Here is a 13213-nt window from a genome sequence, read left to right on the forward strand (position 1 = left end):
ACAACAGGCGGCGTCTGCTCCGATGTCATGATACCCGCCTGCGACACCGGATGTGGGGGAGATTCTCCATTGCAATTGTGCCGGCGGGGTTTCAACTCTCTCGACAAAATTCCTGACAGTTTTCCGAAAGAGCGTCCTAGCTTTCTGGACGCGCAGCGTATTCTTCCGGCCTCAGCTCAGCTCTAATTTTTAGTAGTCCAATCGCCATCAGTCGCGCTAGGAGCTCGCCCTAGCTTTAAAGATGGGAACCGATGAGCGGCACCCTCCCCCAGAGGGGATATTCTCGCTGCTTGACACAGATTTATACAAATTAACGATGCAATGTGCCATTCTCAAATACTTTCCTGATTCTGGTATATCATTTTCTCTTCCTTTATGATTTTATCCTATAATTTGCAATTTAGCAAGAACCCACCATGACTCACATGCTTGCCAGAGGTCACCTATGCCTACACGAACCGGACTAAGGACATGAAGTTTACAAGAGAGGCGTTCAGGTGGCTAAAGGCGCAAATAGATAGTGAGTCTTTTGGAGTGCCTGTTCGAATTTGGGGAATGTTCCCAACTGAAGTAGAGAAGCTAATGTAGACTGTCCGTGATAGAACTTTCAAATATCTCGCTGACACCCGAGGAGCTCGAATTTCTCAAGGCAAACTGTTCATACTTCAACCCTGCGTACTTGAGATACCTATCCACCTTTTGCTTCAGGCCATCGGAGCAAGTGCATGTTGACTTCGTGCCTCTTAATGACACCGGAGCCGATTCGGACATTGGGGATGTCACAATGTCCGTCAAGGGCCTTTGGGTTGAGACCATCCTCTACGAAATTCCGCTCCTTGCGATAACGAGTGAGGCATACTTCAAATGGTGTGATCGAGATTGGGATTATCATCAACAGGAAGAGAAAGCTTTCCGGAAAGGTTGCGCGTTACTTGAGCAGGAATGCACGTTTTCCGAGTTTGGAACCAGAAGAAGACGAGATTACCATACCCAAGATCTGGTGATGCGCGGACTGTGTCGGGCTGCGGAGAAAAGCCGCGAAGAAGGATGGACAGGATCATTCTCCGGAACCAGCAACGTTCATTTTGCCATGAAGTGTGGTGTGCAACCAGTTGGCACCGTTGCCCATGAATGGTACATGGGGATAGCTGCCATCACTGATAACTATGAAAATGCAAATGAGCTTGCACTGAGATATTGGCTTGGCTGTTTTGGCGAAGGGGTGAGTCGATCAACTCGTCATGCCAGCCACCTGAACCCTTGATTTTTTTTTCTGACACAATCAAAATTGGCGCAAATGCTAGGTTCTCGGGGTCGCTTTAACCGATACGTTCGGGACACCTGTATTCCTAGATGCCTTTAGCAAGCGGATACCCGTGTACACGGCTGCCGCTGAAGGTCCGGACAGTACGCTCCCGTCATCAGAAGGGAACCTAGGTGGAACTGGTGGTTTGGCCGAAACACAGCCGCCAATTGCTGCTCCGATCGAATTCGGCGGCCGCGAGCCTACGAAAACGTACGCAGAGGTTTTCACTGGCATACGCCAAGATTCGGGTGACCCAGTATATTTTGTCAAAATGCTGAGAGACTTTTATGACAAGCAGGGAATCAAGGATAAGAAGACCCTTGTTTTCTCTGATTCTTTGAACATCCAGCTGTGCTTGGATTACAAAGTCATTGCGGAAGAAGCCGGATTTCGTCCCGTGTTTGGAGTCGGGACTTTCCTCACAAGTAAGTTCAAAGCTTTTTTCCCATTTTGGGCTGCCCCGCGGTCCGGTTGCTGAACATCTCGTTTGCGCCACAGATGATTTCACAAATTTGTCGGATGGTAGGAAGTCTGTACCACTCAATATCGTAATCAAGGTGTCCAGCGCTGGAGGCAGGCCGGCTGTGAAATTAAGCGACAACCTTGGCAAGAACACAGGAGATACTCATACCATCGTTGAAGTTAAGAAACGGCTGGGATATGTGGAACGTGATTGGGAAAATGGCGACGAAACTCGGCGATGGGGGAAGAAGGGAGATTAAGCATGTTGGGCATTGGTGGTTCTTTGAGCAAGCATATTCTGGGGCTATAGACACATTGAGATTGGCGAGCTGGGTTTGACTTTTAACAAAGAGGAGTGTATTTTTATTGTTGCAGTTCCCCCATTATACATAGCGGAAAGACAACATAGATATTTCATATTGCCAGGCTTAATATTCCTAAGGGGTGGGTGTAAATGGCCTGCGGGAGGTGGCTCGATGTTCATAACAGAGGTAACGGCTGGTATGGAATTTCGAACTCCAGGCAAGCATAGCCGTACATGCACTTGACGGCAGTGCTCCCGAGGCTTTGTCGAGTATAACTTGCCCTCAGCATCATCAGCTGTGGCCACCAGGGGGGCGGATTTGCTTTTGGGCTAACTCGGATAAATCTCGATGAAAACGTCCTGCATACTTCCGAGGATGGAGAAGAGCTTTTCTACTCCATTGGATCATTGTCCCTTATCAAAAATTTGCCATCTCATTTAGAGATGCGACATGTCAGGAATAAGAAACTCACACAGCGTCAATCACATAAATTGAGGCGTTTAAGGGGTCGGCGATCGCACACGTCTGCAGTCTCTTGCTTCACCACCTCTAGACCTCGACCGTGACCCTGCAATGCGTACCTATCTATCAATGGCCACCTTCGCATTCACAGGTTGCCTGGGACCACCAGTTTGTATCGGACCTGGTGGCCTTTGACCAGGCGCATGCAGGCATTTGTCCCGGATGAACCACACTCACCGAGATCCTTATTTGTCGGCTGGGATAGGAGTCCTGAACAAGTGATGTTAACTCACATGGAATTGACCTATGCGTAGGAATAAGTAGGAGTTGGACTAGGAGCGCGTATACTTCTCTCTCCCCGCTTGTTCCATCTTCTCTAATTCGGCGAAATCTCTAAAAGTGGTGATCGTGTGTACGGAGTACACATAGCATACGCAGAGCAGTGACACGACAAGTCGCGGTATCCATCGGGACGCTGGGGGCCACGGGCTCCGTCATTTTAAAGGTCAAGCGAGTCTTTCATTGTCCGCGTCTCACCATTCTCAGTCAACAACTTCTTTGTTGGTGCCTTTGAGCAACAGTCGGGGATTCTAAAGAAAAAAGGCTATCCCGACCATCTGCTGCGCGTGTTTGGCTTCTGAGCTCTTAAAGATTCGCCAGTCGTTGCTCTGGAATTCCCCGCTGGTCGTCCTAGTTGGGGCGCGCGGTGTGGCGCCGGAGTTGAGCTGTTAAGATTGTCCCGAAGAGATTTCTCAATCCAAGATCCCGGGTACCTGCAAGTGAACGGAGAAATATGCGTTCTGTACCTCCAGGAGAATGTGGGTGTGTTTCATTCGTAGACGCGAGATGCATCTGGACAGATGCAATGCTTTTAAGCGACGGCTCTCTCCATTAATTGGTGCAGCGGAAACCGCGGAGCCGGATAGCTGCAAGTTACGCAGGATTTAGACGAGACAAGTCACCCCGGCTTGTCTCCAGGGGGCCGGCATTAGTTCACGAGAAGTTAACCTGCCCTCCTTGTTGGTGCTGGGCTTTCACATTGATTTGTCCCTTTCTTTCTCCCTCCCCGCCCTCTCCCTGTCTCTCTCCCTCTGAGACAACATACAGACAAAGACGGAGTGATTCAACCACTGCTAGCGGACAATGATAGACCAGGAAGCTGAGATCGTGGCTCGTGGGAGGGGAAAAAAAAAGAAAAAAAAAGGGAAAAAGGCCCTGGCCAAATTAGGATGCATGTGGGCTAACTACGAGCTAACTACCAGTGGCCTGGAGTCAAATAAGATGATGTTGCCAGCACGGAGACAGAACCTTCCACCGAAATGGCCCGAGTCTCTTTTCGCGCCGACGGCTTAGGTTTCCCCGTCCCCACGTTGACGCAGGGATTGGAAGGCTAATTCACCCTCAATATAGCCGGACGGAGAGAAGACACAGTCACCAGTGCATTTTGCAGCTTCATCGTAAAAAAGTACTTAGGATGCAACGTCTCCCATCATGCGACACAATCCTTTACTTTCAATGCTCGCCGATTTCTGGTGGTCTCCAGAGTCCTGAAAATGGCACTCCTGGCTGAGATCGTGCAGTTTATTCCACAGCATCCTTTCGCGGTGCTGTGTCTACTTGTGGTTTTTGCTCTGTCTGGCCTCTCTGTCTACAGGCTGTTTCTCCATCCTCTTGCTAAATTCCCCGGACCAAAACTGGCGGCCTTGACGCTCTGGTACGAGTATTATCATGATGGAATCAGGGGCGGCCAGTATACATTCGAGATCCAGCGCATGCACGAGAGATACGGTCCGTCCCTTACGAGCAAAATTGTGGAGATACTCTGCCGCTGATTGAGGCTGGTTCGAACTCTAGGCCCCATCGTTCGTATTAGCCCACATGAGCTTCATATCAATGATCCTGCTTTCATCGACACCCTTTACGCTGGCGGCGGGAAAAGGAGAGACAAATATGTGTTTTATGCATCACAATTTGGGTTCGTCATCTTGCCCCCTGTTGGTCCGAGCTTACGTCGTATATCAGCTAAATCTTCAAAACAGGCTTCCGAAGGTGAGTATTTGATGACGCCCTCGATTCGATCGAGATACCAATTTGTGCCTTAAATATAGAGTCTTTTCGGAACTGCGGATCACTACCACCACCGCCTCCGACGTTCTGCGTTAAGACGATTCTTCTCAAAGGCTTCTGTCACGCAGCTTGAGCCTCTAATCACCAAAAAAATCGACACCCTATGTTCCATAATCCAGGCAACTGCAGGCTCTGGCAGGCCTGTCTCCTTGTCCGATGCGTATAGTGCAATTACTAGCGACGTTGCGACGGAATATGCGTTTGGAACTTGCACGAATTTCGTGTGTCCCTCCAACCCGTACTTCCAAAGGAATTTCCGCGTGACCCTAGTTAAAGGCTTGATGGTGGCAACGCATTCAAAGCAATTCCCATGGATTCGCAGTATTTCTAATATGATACCTATGTGCGTCAATTCGGGACCAAGTGCTCTGCATGATCTCGCCTAACAATGATATCACAGATCTGTCCTTAGGGTGTTAGATGCGAACCTTGCTGCAGCTATGGAGTTTCAAATGGTACGAACAGCGCATCAATTGATTCAGGGTCAGCTTGGGGTACATACTGATATAACTGGTAGGAAATATCAAAGCAGGTGAAGGATGTCATGGATGGTGTTAGCAACGGGAACGAGAAAGGCCATAATACGATTTTTCATGAACTTCTCACGGGAAGTCTTCCACCACAGGAAAAGACCTTTACACGTCTCAAACAGGAAGGGCAGCTTATCGTCGGTGCTGGCACCGAGACAGTTGGATGGTGTAAGTTAATTGCAACTCGCCCTTATATATTTGCCGAGACCGGGTCTCCTAATCGATTCCACAGCGCTCTCCGTGATAACCTTCTATATCCTGGCCCATCCGGCGGTTCTAGAGAAGTTGCGCAAAGAGCTTGAAGAGGCTATTCCTGACCCATCTATCCTCCCATCGGTAACAACTTTGGAGAATCTTCCATATTTGATAAGTGATCCCGGTTGCTTTTTATGCCTGAAGGGGGAAGCTGACTTTCCAAGTTCACAGCGCGGTCGTCGCAGAGGGTCTACGGCTGTCCTATGGCGTGATTTCCCGCTCCCAGCGCATCTCACCCTATGAACCACTGATATTTGAACCAGCATCCGATCAGGAAAATCACATCAAGCATGTGATTCCTGCCGGTACTCCCGTGGGGATGACATCGTACTTGATCCATCATAATCCCGAAATCTTTCCTGATTCAAGCAAATTTATTCCTGAGCGATGGCTTGATCAGGACGGGAAACGACATAGACATCTAGATCCGTATCTAATGACTTTCTCTAAGGGCTCGCGGCAATGTATCGGTATCAAGTACGCTCTCTTTTTCTCCCCCTTTTCCCCCTTCACAACAGACATAGCACATTCGAATCGGCTGAAAGTGATAGCTGATGTGGTATTCGAATACGTATAGCCTCGCATATGCCGAATTATACCTCATAATCTCAAGTCTAATCAGGAGATTTGGGGGAAGGATGGAACTCTTTGAGACAACGATGAGGGATGTGGTGCCCAAGAAGGATTACTTCTTGCCTGTTCCCGATAGTGACGCGGTTGTCCAGGTGTTGGTGCGAGAAGATTAAAGCAGAATTTCGAAGATTTACTGTGCGGTGCACCCTTTTTCTTTTCTTTTCCTTCATATATTTTTTTTTTCCCCTCCTAACATTGACCTTTGATTTTTATTGGTTCGGCTGGTCTCGATTATAGCGGTGAGGGCAGGCAAGCGCTCCATCTTCATACTAATAACGAGTGATGATTTATTTATTGGCGTTGATGGGAATGTAGTTGAGATACAGATAAAATGGATTAAGCTGTGATCAACAGAATTGGATTTAAGCTTTTCTGCTGCACCTTCATGAAAGCATTGCCCTCAGTAGGCAAACAATGACCGCCTGTCAAGGCACTGCTGGAGAGTTCAGTTTTCCCACAGCGGGGATCCTTGTGGCCTGAGGAGGTAACAGGTGCCACTCACCTCACCCATCCTCTCCAATCCTTTCAAGCCGTATATGGAGGTTGAAACAAGGTTATATTTAGGCATCGCGCGGTTGCATGTCAAACATGAAGCGAAAACCTTTTCTGGCCTTGGGCGAGAGTCTGGTGGCCTGCATGGACGGCAGCTATTTTCAGATCGTGGGCGCCAAAAGAGCCTGCAGGTATGGTGGTGATTGGGGCATCGGCTGACCGCTCGTTACCCCACAGAACATTTCTAAGTGAGTTCGCCTTTGAGGCTCAGAGCCCGCTAGAGCCTCATTGGCCGGTCCCACACGGGGGGGAACGCGCTGGCCAACGGCGGAGAGGCAAGATCGGTGAAGGCGTTTTGTGAGCTCCAGAGGTTGTGCTGATTGAGATTTTTTCGACCCCACCGCGAACCACAGGACCAGAGAAGATGTCGGCTACGGGGTTCTCGATCCCAGCGAGCAGTTCCAGGAACAGTCCACACGAGGGAACATCTATGGTTTGGCTGGCGACCCTGATTCCACAAATTGCACATGCCTTCACGGCTTGCGTCAATGCGGTTGGAGGCAGCGTTGACACTCCTCGCGCAGAATGATGCAGCCCGGGGCGTTTGACGATTCCTGCTGCGACGCCTGCTGCGTGGAACAAAAAGCGCCGAAAGAGTTTTCTTGGGAGCCGCGCAGAGGCTTCGCTTAGGTAATCGCAGCGCACAGCCCTATACCTCGCGCGGCGCTAGTCCAAATATGGCTAGCGGGCAGTCAGATCCTGCGCCGTCGGATCCACTCGGCCCCCGTTTCACTTGGCAACTAAACCTGATCGGGCGCTCTGAAATCAACTTGAAGGAGGAGGTGCTCCGTATTGGTGTAATTTTTCACTGCGGTTTCGCCGCGTAATGGGCCTGTCAGCTCGGCGCCCAGCGTGACACTAGTAACTTTGCGAAATCTCCTTTTCCACCCTCCATCTCGAACTCCCCGTCTTGTTCATCCACCGCCCGCCTGTCAACCCATCTCCTGCCAACGTCTCTCTTCTTCTTCTTCTTTTCTGCTACTTGTTCTTCCTTCGCCAGCCTTTATTTCTACTCGTCATTGAGGAATAGGCTACAACTCACCTCGATCGGGGTTTGTTTCCATCTTCAATTCCCCCTCCTCTTTCTTTCTTTCTACCTTTCTTTTCTCCTTTTCGTCAGCTCCGGCTCTCACTCGCTTCTCCTCCCGCGTCTCTTTGTCCGCCCTCTCTAGCCTTTGACGACACGATCGGTCTCATTACGTCTTTTAATTTCAAGAACTCTTATCACTTTTGATTGAGTTCGTTTTCTTCGCGTCAGCATCCTCTCGATATAACAGCCAAGACCAGCCCAGTCCAGACCATACCTTTTCCTTCCACCATACATTCGGCGACACCATGAGTGTAAGTCCATTGTCCTGGGACAGAGGATGCGCTCCAACATGCTCTTATGCTCGTCATCCAGGCCTTCCGGTCGTGGAATTGGTACATTTAGATCTAGTTATGTACTAATCTTGGCTTGTTCTAGCGACCAGGCTATAACGACGGCTATGGCTACGGCCAATACGACCCTTACACAGCACGGCAAGATACATACAACCAGGGAGGCTATGAGAGCCAATCAAACTATGGTATGCAGAAAGTGCTATGTCATGTTCTCGACCATGACCAATCTCCTAGATGTATGGTTTTCTAATATCATGGTGTAGAGATGAGCCCTATGCCAGCAAACCCTGGCTACGGTCAACCCAGTGCTCCCAACCCCAATGCTATCTTAGACCAGTGCAGAGACATCGATAATGGTGTCAACACTGTTGAGAGTTATATCGGGCAAATCGATACATTACATAGGCGCCTGCTCAGTGACGTCGACCCCGTACGGGAGAACGCAATTCGAGCCGAGGCAGATGAGCTGGCTACCCAGACAAAGAACCTTTACCGCAATCTCATTGAACGTATGAAGACCATCAAACGAATGCCTGATGCTGGCTCCCCGCGCAATGCCCCACAAATCGGAAAAGTGGAACGGAGATTGAAGGCGGCTGTCGAACAATACCAGCAAGTTCAACAGTCATTCAGGAAGGAGTCTGAGACCCAGATGGCCAGACAGTACAGAATAGTGAGACCTGATGCGACGGAAGAAGAGGTCCAGGAGGCCGTTCGGGACACTTCAAACCAGCAAATTTTCAGTCAAGCTGTAAGTCTATCGCAGTTGTTATCGCTTGATTTTGTCTTTTCTTTTCTTTTCCTTTTCTTTTTTTTTTTTTTTTTTGGGGGGTCTCGCATGGTGCTAATTCTCCACTTAGTTGATCCAAAGCGATAGACGAGGGGATGCGCAGAAAGTGTCGCAAATGGTGCGGGCCAGACACGAGGAGATTCAAAAGATTGAAAGAGACTTTGTTGAATTGGCCCAAATGTTCCAGGACCTTGATGCTCTGGTTGTCCAGCAAGAGGCAGCTGTTACTCAGATCGACGAGGCGGGAGAGGAAGTCTTCGCCAATGTGACCAAAGCTAACGAGGAAATTGGTGGAGCTATCGAGAAGGCTCGCGCCCGCAACCGGAAGAAGTGGTGGTGTCTCCTCATTTGTCGTAAGTACTCGGACACTTTTGGAGCTCTGAGGTCGGTTACTAATTTGCAACAGTTCTCATCATCATCATCATCGTGGTTGTGGTTGTGGTTGCGGTTGTCGTCACCAAAAAATAGTAAAATATACACGGCCGTCGGTGTCTCCGTCTATACGCACATATTTGGCATTCTGTGTTCTTTTTATGGGTTGTTTTGAAAAGGGATTGGTTTAACGCCATGGATATCTGTATTTTCTGAAGGCCTCTGCGACACCGGGAATCCCGACTTTAACCCCCCAACCCACCCCTGGGTATTCCTCCCCACTTCCCCATTTATACCCCCGCACCGTCCTTTGCAATAGATTATAATGTTACCCGTCATCAACCACGCTCTTTTGTTCATGTTTTCCTTATTGGCCGTCCTCTGAACCGGGATCGTCGGTTCAGCTCTCGCACTCGTTTCATTCATGGTTCCCCCGTTGTCTTTCCAGATGCATAGGTACCTTTGGCTTATGAGCCTTTTGCCTGTTGGGGTTTGCATTTCCTTTTACTACTTTATAATCCTTGCTGCCGCCTGCCTATTCTGCGCATTCTCATGCATCCTTTTGATTGTATTAAAATTGGTTTTTTTTTTGTTTTTTTCGCTGTTCTGGGACGGGTTATGGCGCATTGTTCATAGTGTCCTAATCGAATTAGTTCCAAATTCTGTTTGGGTTCGTCACACTCCTTATGTGGCTACTTGCAATGGTATGGACTGAGGAGGAATAGGGACCCCAGGAGCTCCGTAGAGACGGGTTCATTTCTATCATGAGACGTGTGATCTATACAAAACATGTCATCGTCAAATTATACATATGACAGCAACACCGACATTGCCATGATATCCAAAAACGGCTCATTCCACGCCAGCTTCCATATATCAGGCTTCGAGTTCGCTATGATCCCATCCATAAATATTTCATTCGCCCTGGAGTGCTGTCGTTGTTTCCCCGACTAGCCCCGGCGCCACCCCTTTTCACTACTAAGTCGTTGGCCTAGTTTCTCTCGCCTCTTCCTCAGGCGTCTTCGTCCTCAATTGCAGCGCATGTATCCCTCCCTCTTGCGCCATTTCATCCTTTAGCAAACTATACACCATCCTGTGCCGCGCAGGTTGCGGTTTAGATGCGAACGCGGAGGAAACTATCGTCACACTGGAGCCGGCGCGAAATAGGCAAAATTAGCACAAAAATTTACCCCCAATCGTTCTCCTGCCGGGAGCACAGAATGGCCTAGCTGTGGGGAAGGGTGTGTACTTGAAATGCGTTTCTTTGGAAGTCACCCCGCGCATCGGAGCGTGGTGAGCGTGTTTGTGTGAGTCGTTGCGGATCGTGAGGGTGGTGGGTAAAAGGGCTGCTTGGATCTGCGGGGGAAAAAAGGGAGGGCGGGCGGGTTAGTATTGTCTTACTATCCGAAATGGTTCTGTCTATGGAATGGTGGGTTTTATCGTACCTTTGCTCGGATTGCGTCTTCCATCGGCGTGTTTGAGGGTGTTGGGGCGGCGGAACCTGCGGGCGGAGCGGACATGCTGCAGACAGAGCGGAGGAGCGACAGACGATGCTGGCGGAGGAGCGAAAGAGGGCGGAGCATTGGAGTTAAGGATCGTGCGATGGTGGAGGTATTGGAATGGCTGGGAGGAGAGCGAGCGGAGAGATGAAGGTTGGTCTTGTTGTTATGCAAGAGCTTCTTTCAACTGTCGCGGGTGGAGCAGCGGAGGTTCGGCGCTTGACTTGGCAGTGGAATTTTTAGTTTGCGCTTTTCAATGCCGGCGACGCATACGCTTTTCTTCTGGCATCGCCTCCAACGATAGGGCCTTTTTTTTTTTTTTTTTTTTTTTTCTTTCTTGTTTCGTCTCAAAACCTCAGCAGGTTGGACGTAATATTCAGCATGACTTTATAGCCCGAACCTCTTTCCTTCCGACAACCTACCCTCTACCATGCTGAGCTACCCCGGTCCTCTCGTGGCACGCTGCCGCCAATCGCAATTAAGGTCAATTCTTTATTCCGCGACTTCGATCCGCGTTCCCACTCCTCGAACCCGGCGAGAACTTTCGACGCTACCGGACCTTCCTCTATTTCGGGCCCTGGCGTCTCACGACCCAAAATCTACCTCGATCGTCCATAGTGTTTCGGGCCGGACTTTCAACTATGGAAACCTCCTCGGGGATACCCTCCGAGCGCAGGAGAAGTTATTGCAGATCGCAGGACGGAATCCCGCGGTGGGAGGCGTGCAAGGACGCCCTGTAGCGTTTCTGGCGGAGAATAGCTATGACTACGTGGGTATTGTTTTGCCTTACCGGTTAGCCAAGTGAAAAGGGCGCAATGGCTGACGGTTTGATGGAATGGACGGACAGTGACGCTGCTCTCTGTTCTCGCTTTGGATGGAATTGCGCTTCCACTTTCTCCTGCTTTTCCGGTAGGGGAATCGAGATACATCCTGGACAATTCGCAGGCGGGTATACTGTTGGCGACGGGGAAATACGCTTCAAAAGCGAAGGAGGCTATTGAAGGCGACTTGGAGAACGTTCCAGTTGTGGAAATTATTGACAAGATAAATGTTGGAGGAGGCACCGTTTCGGAGTTACAGTTCGAGAATCGAAGCCAGAATGGCGGAATGATGCTTTATACTTCGGGGACGACGAACAGGCCGGTACAGTGGATAGCTACGGCCCCTCAAAGATGGTCATCTGAGCTAATTGGATCTTAGAAAGGTGTTCTTCTTCCACAATCCGCGCTCATGGCGCAAACACAATCACTGGTGGAAGCTTGGGAGTATTCTCCTCGAGACCGACTGCTTCATCTCCTTCCACTGCATCACATTCACGGCACGGTGAACGCAATCTTGGCGCCGCTTCTTGCTGGATCGTCTATCGAGTTTATGTTTCCCTTTAACCCTACTGCCGTCTGGAACAGATTCGCCGCGTCATTTCTACGATCCCAATGCGGATCCCAAGCCGGCAACACTGCTCCAATAACGTTTTTTACCGCTGTACCCACCATCTATAACCGCCTTCTCTCTACCCATGCCACTCTCCCACCGGAAACCCAGGAGGCTGCCAAAGTCGCCATATCGCCTCGACATCTCCGGCTAAACATCTCCGGTTCGGCAGCCCTGCCTACACCCACAAAATCCGCCTGGACAAACCTCAGCGGCGGCAATGTCCTCCTTGAGCGCTACGGGATGACCGAAGTCGGCATGGCACTAAGCTGCAGCTTAGATTTCGCGGACCGCGTAGATGGAAGCGTTGGATGGCCGCTACCGTCCGTGCAAGCCAGGCTAGTTGACACAGACACCAATGAAGTCATCCAGCCAGGAGAAGAAATCGATCAAGACGGTCGCGTGAGGGTAGGCGAAATCCAGCTCCGTGGCCCGACGATATTTAAAGAATACTGGCGAAATGAGAAAGCCACGAGTGAGGAATTCGTCCCCGATCCTGACGGAAAGGGGCAATGGTTTAAAACCGGAGACGTGGCTATCAGGCGCACTGTCCAGGGATCTGGCAAGAGTTCCCGGGCCTGGGCTCGCGGGCCAATGTACTTCATCCAAGGGCGGAAGAGTGTGGATATCATCAAGACCGGAGGAGAGAAAGTTAGCGCTTTGGAAGTTGAAAGGGAGCTACTTTCTCTGTAAGAAGTTCCTACCCATGTCTTAACAGACCTCAAGCTTTTTATTTTTCCCTCAGTCCTCGATACCTTAAGGAAGCTATTGCTAACCGCAATCTAGACCTCAAATCGCCGAGGCTGCTGTTGTTGGCCTTCCGTCTGAACAATGGGGTCAGAAGGTTGCTGCCATCCTTGTCCTCAATCCCACCTCTTCATTATTCAGCGGCGCAAATGGCGGCAAGAAAGAGAAAAAGTTCAGCGCTCTCGATATGCGCCGTGCGCTGAAAGATAAGTTGGCTCCGTACAAGATACCACAGGAGATGCGAGTATTGGATGGTGGGTTGCCGCGAAATGCGATGGGGAAAATCAATAAGAAAGTACTTGTGAAGCAAGTGTTTGGAGACAAGTTGTGATCATTGGTTGTCCATTGATACTGGTAAC

General features: G+C 49.9%; 5 protein-coding genes across 5 annotated transcripts; 4 read left to right on the plus strand and 1 right to left on the minus strand.

The window, feature by feature from the left end:
• Positions 1-241: 241 nt before the first annotated feature.
• NPT1 (nicotinate phosphoribosyltransferase) lies at positions 242-2196 on the plus strand (the record flags this gene model as incomplete). The annotated part of the gene is made up of 5 exons (XM_003065176.2): positions 242-353; positions 437-520; positions 603-1222; positions 1305-1731; positions 1805-2196. 5 exons carry the CDS (start codon positions 242-244, stop codon positions 2026-2028), a joined length of 1467 nt encoding a protein of 488 aa, XP_003065222.2. The 3' UTR covers positions 2029-2196.
• A 1879-nt stretch (positions 2197-4075) lies between these two features.
• Positions 4076-6323, plus strand: D8B26_004383 (uncharacterized protein; the record flags this gene model as incomplete). Its single annotated transcript, XM_066124463.1, has 10 exons — positions 4076-4323; positions 4390-4510; positions 4575-4584; positions 4644-5005; positions 5063-5117; positions 5180-5360; positions 5425-5562; positions 5612-5924; positions 6025-6178; positions 6318-6323. Exons 1-10 carry the CDS (start codon positions 4089-4091, stop codon positions 6321-6323), a joined length of 1575 nt encoding a protein of 524 aa, XP_065980544.1. The 5' UTR covers positions 4076-4088.
• A 1228-nt stretch (positions 6324-7551) lies between these two features.
• Positions 7552-9855, plus strand: SSO2 (Plasma membrane t-SNARE, secretory vesicle fusion). Its single transcript, XM_003065178.2, has 5 exons — positions 7552-7973; positions 8098-8200; positions 8279-8766; positions 8876-9158; positions 9212-9855. Exons 1-5 carry the CDS (start codon positions 7968-7970, stop codon positions 9271-9273), a joined length of 942 nt encoding a protein of 313 aa, XP_003065224.1. The 5' UTR covers positions 7552-7967; the 3' UTR covers positions 9274-9855.
• A 58-nt stretch (positions 9856-9913) lies between these two features.
• On the minus strand, positions 9914-10836 carry D8B26_004385 (uncharacterized protein). The gene is made up of 3 exons (XM_003065179.2): positions 10623-10836; positions 10427-10533; positions 9914-10324 (listed from the first exon to the last, which is right to left on the minus strand). Exons 1-3 carry the CDS (start codon positions 10758-10760, stop codon positions 10156-10158), a joined length of 414 nt encoding a protein of 137 aa, XP_003065225.1. The 5' UTR covers positions 10761-10836; the 3' UTR covers positions 9914-10155.
• A 270-nt stretch (positions 10837-11106) lies between these two features.
• Positions 11107-13185, plus strand: D8B26_004386 (uncharacterized protein; the record flags this gene model as incomplete). Its single annotated transcript, XM_003065180.2, has 4 exons — positions 11107-11449; positions 11524-11819; positions 11877-12796; positions 12894-13185. The coding sequence occupies 4 exons, from the start codon at positions 11107-11109 to the stop codon at positions 13183-13185; spliced, it is 1851 nt and encodes a 616-aa protein (XP_003065226.2).
• Between the last annotated feature and the right edge of the window lie 28 nt (positions 13186-13213).

Source organism: Coccidioides posadasii, chromosome 2, assembly GCF_018416015.2.
Source record: "Coccidioides posadasii str. Silveira chromosome 2, complete sequence".
Lineage (NCBI taxonomy): Eukaryota > Fungi > Ascomycota > Eurotiomycetes > Onygenales > Onygenaceae > Coccidioides > Coccidioides posadasii.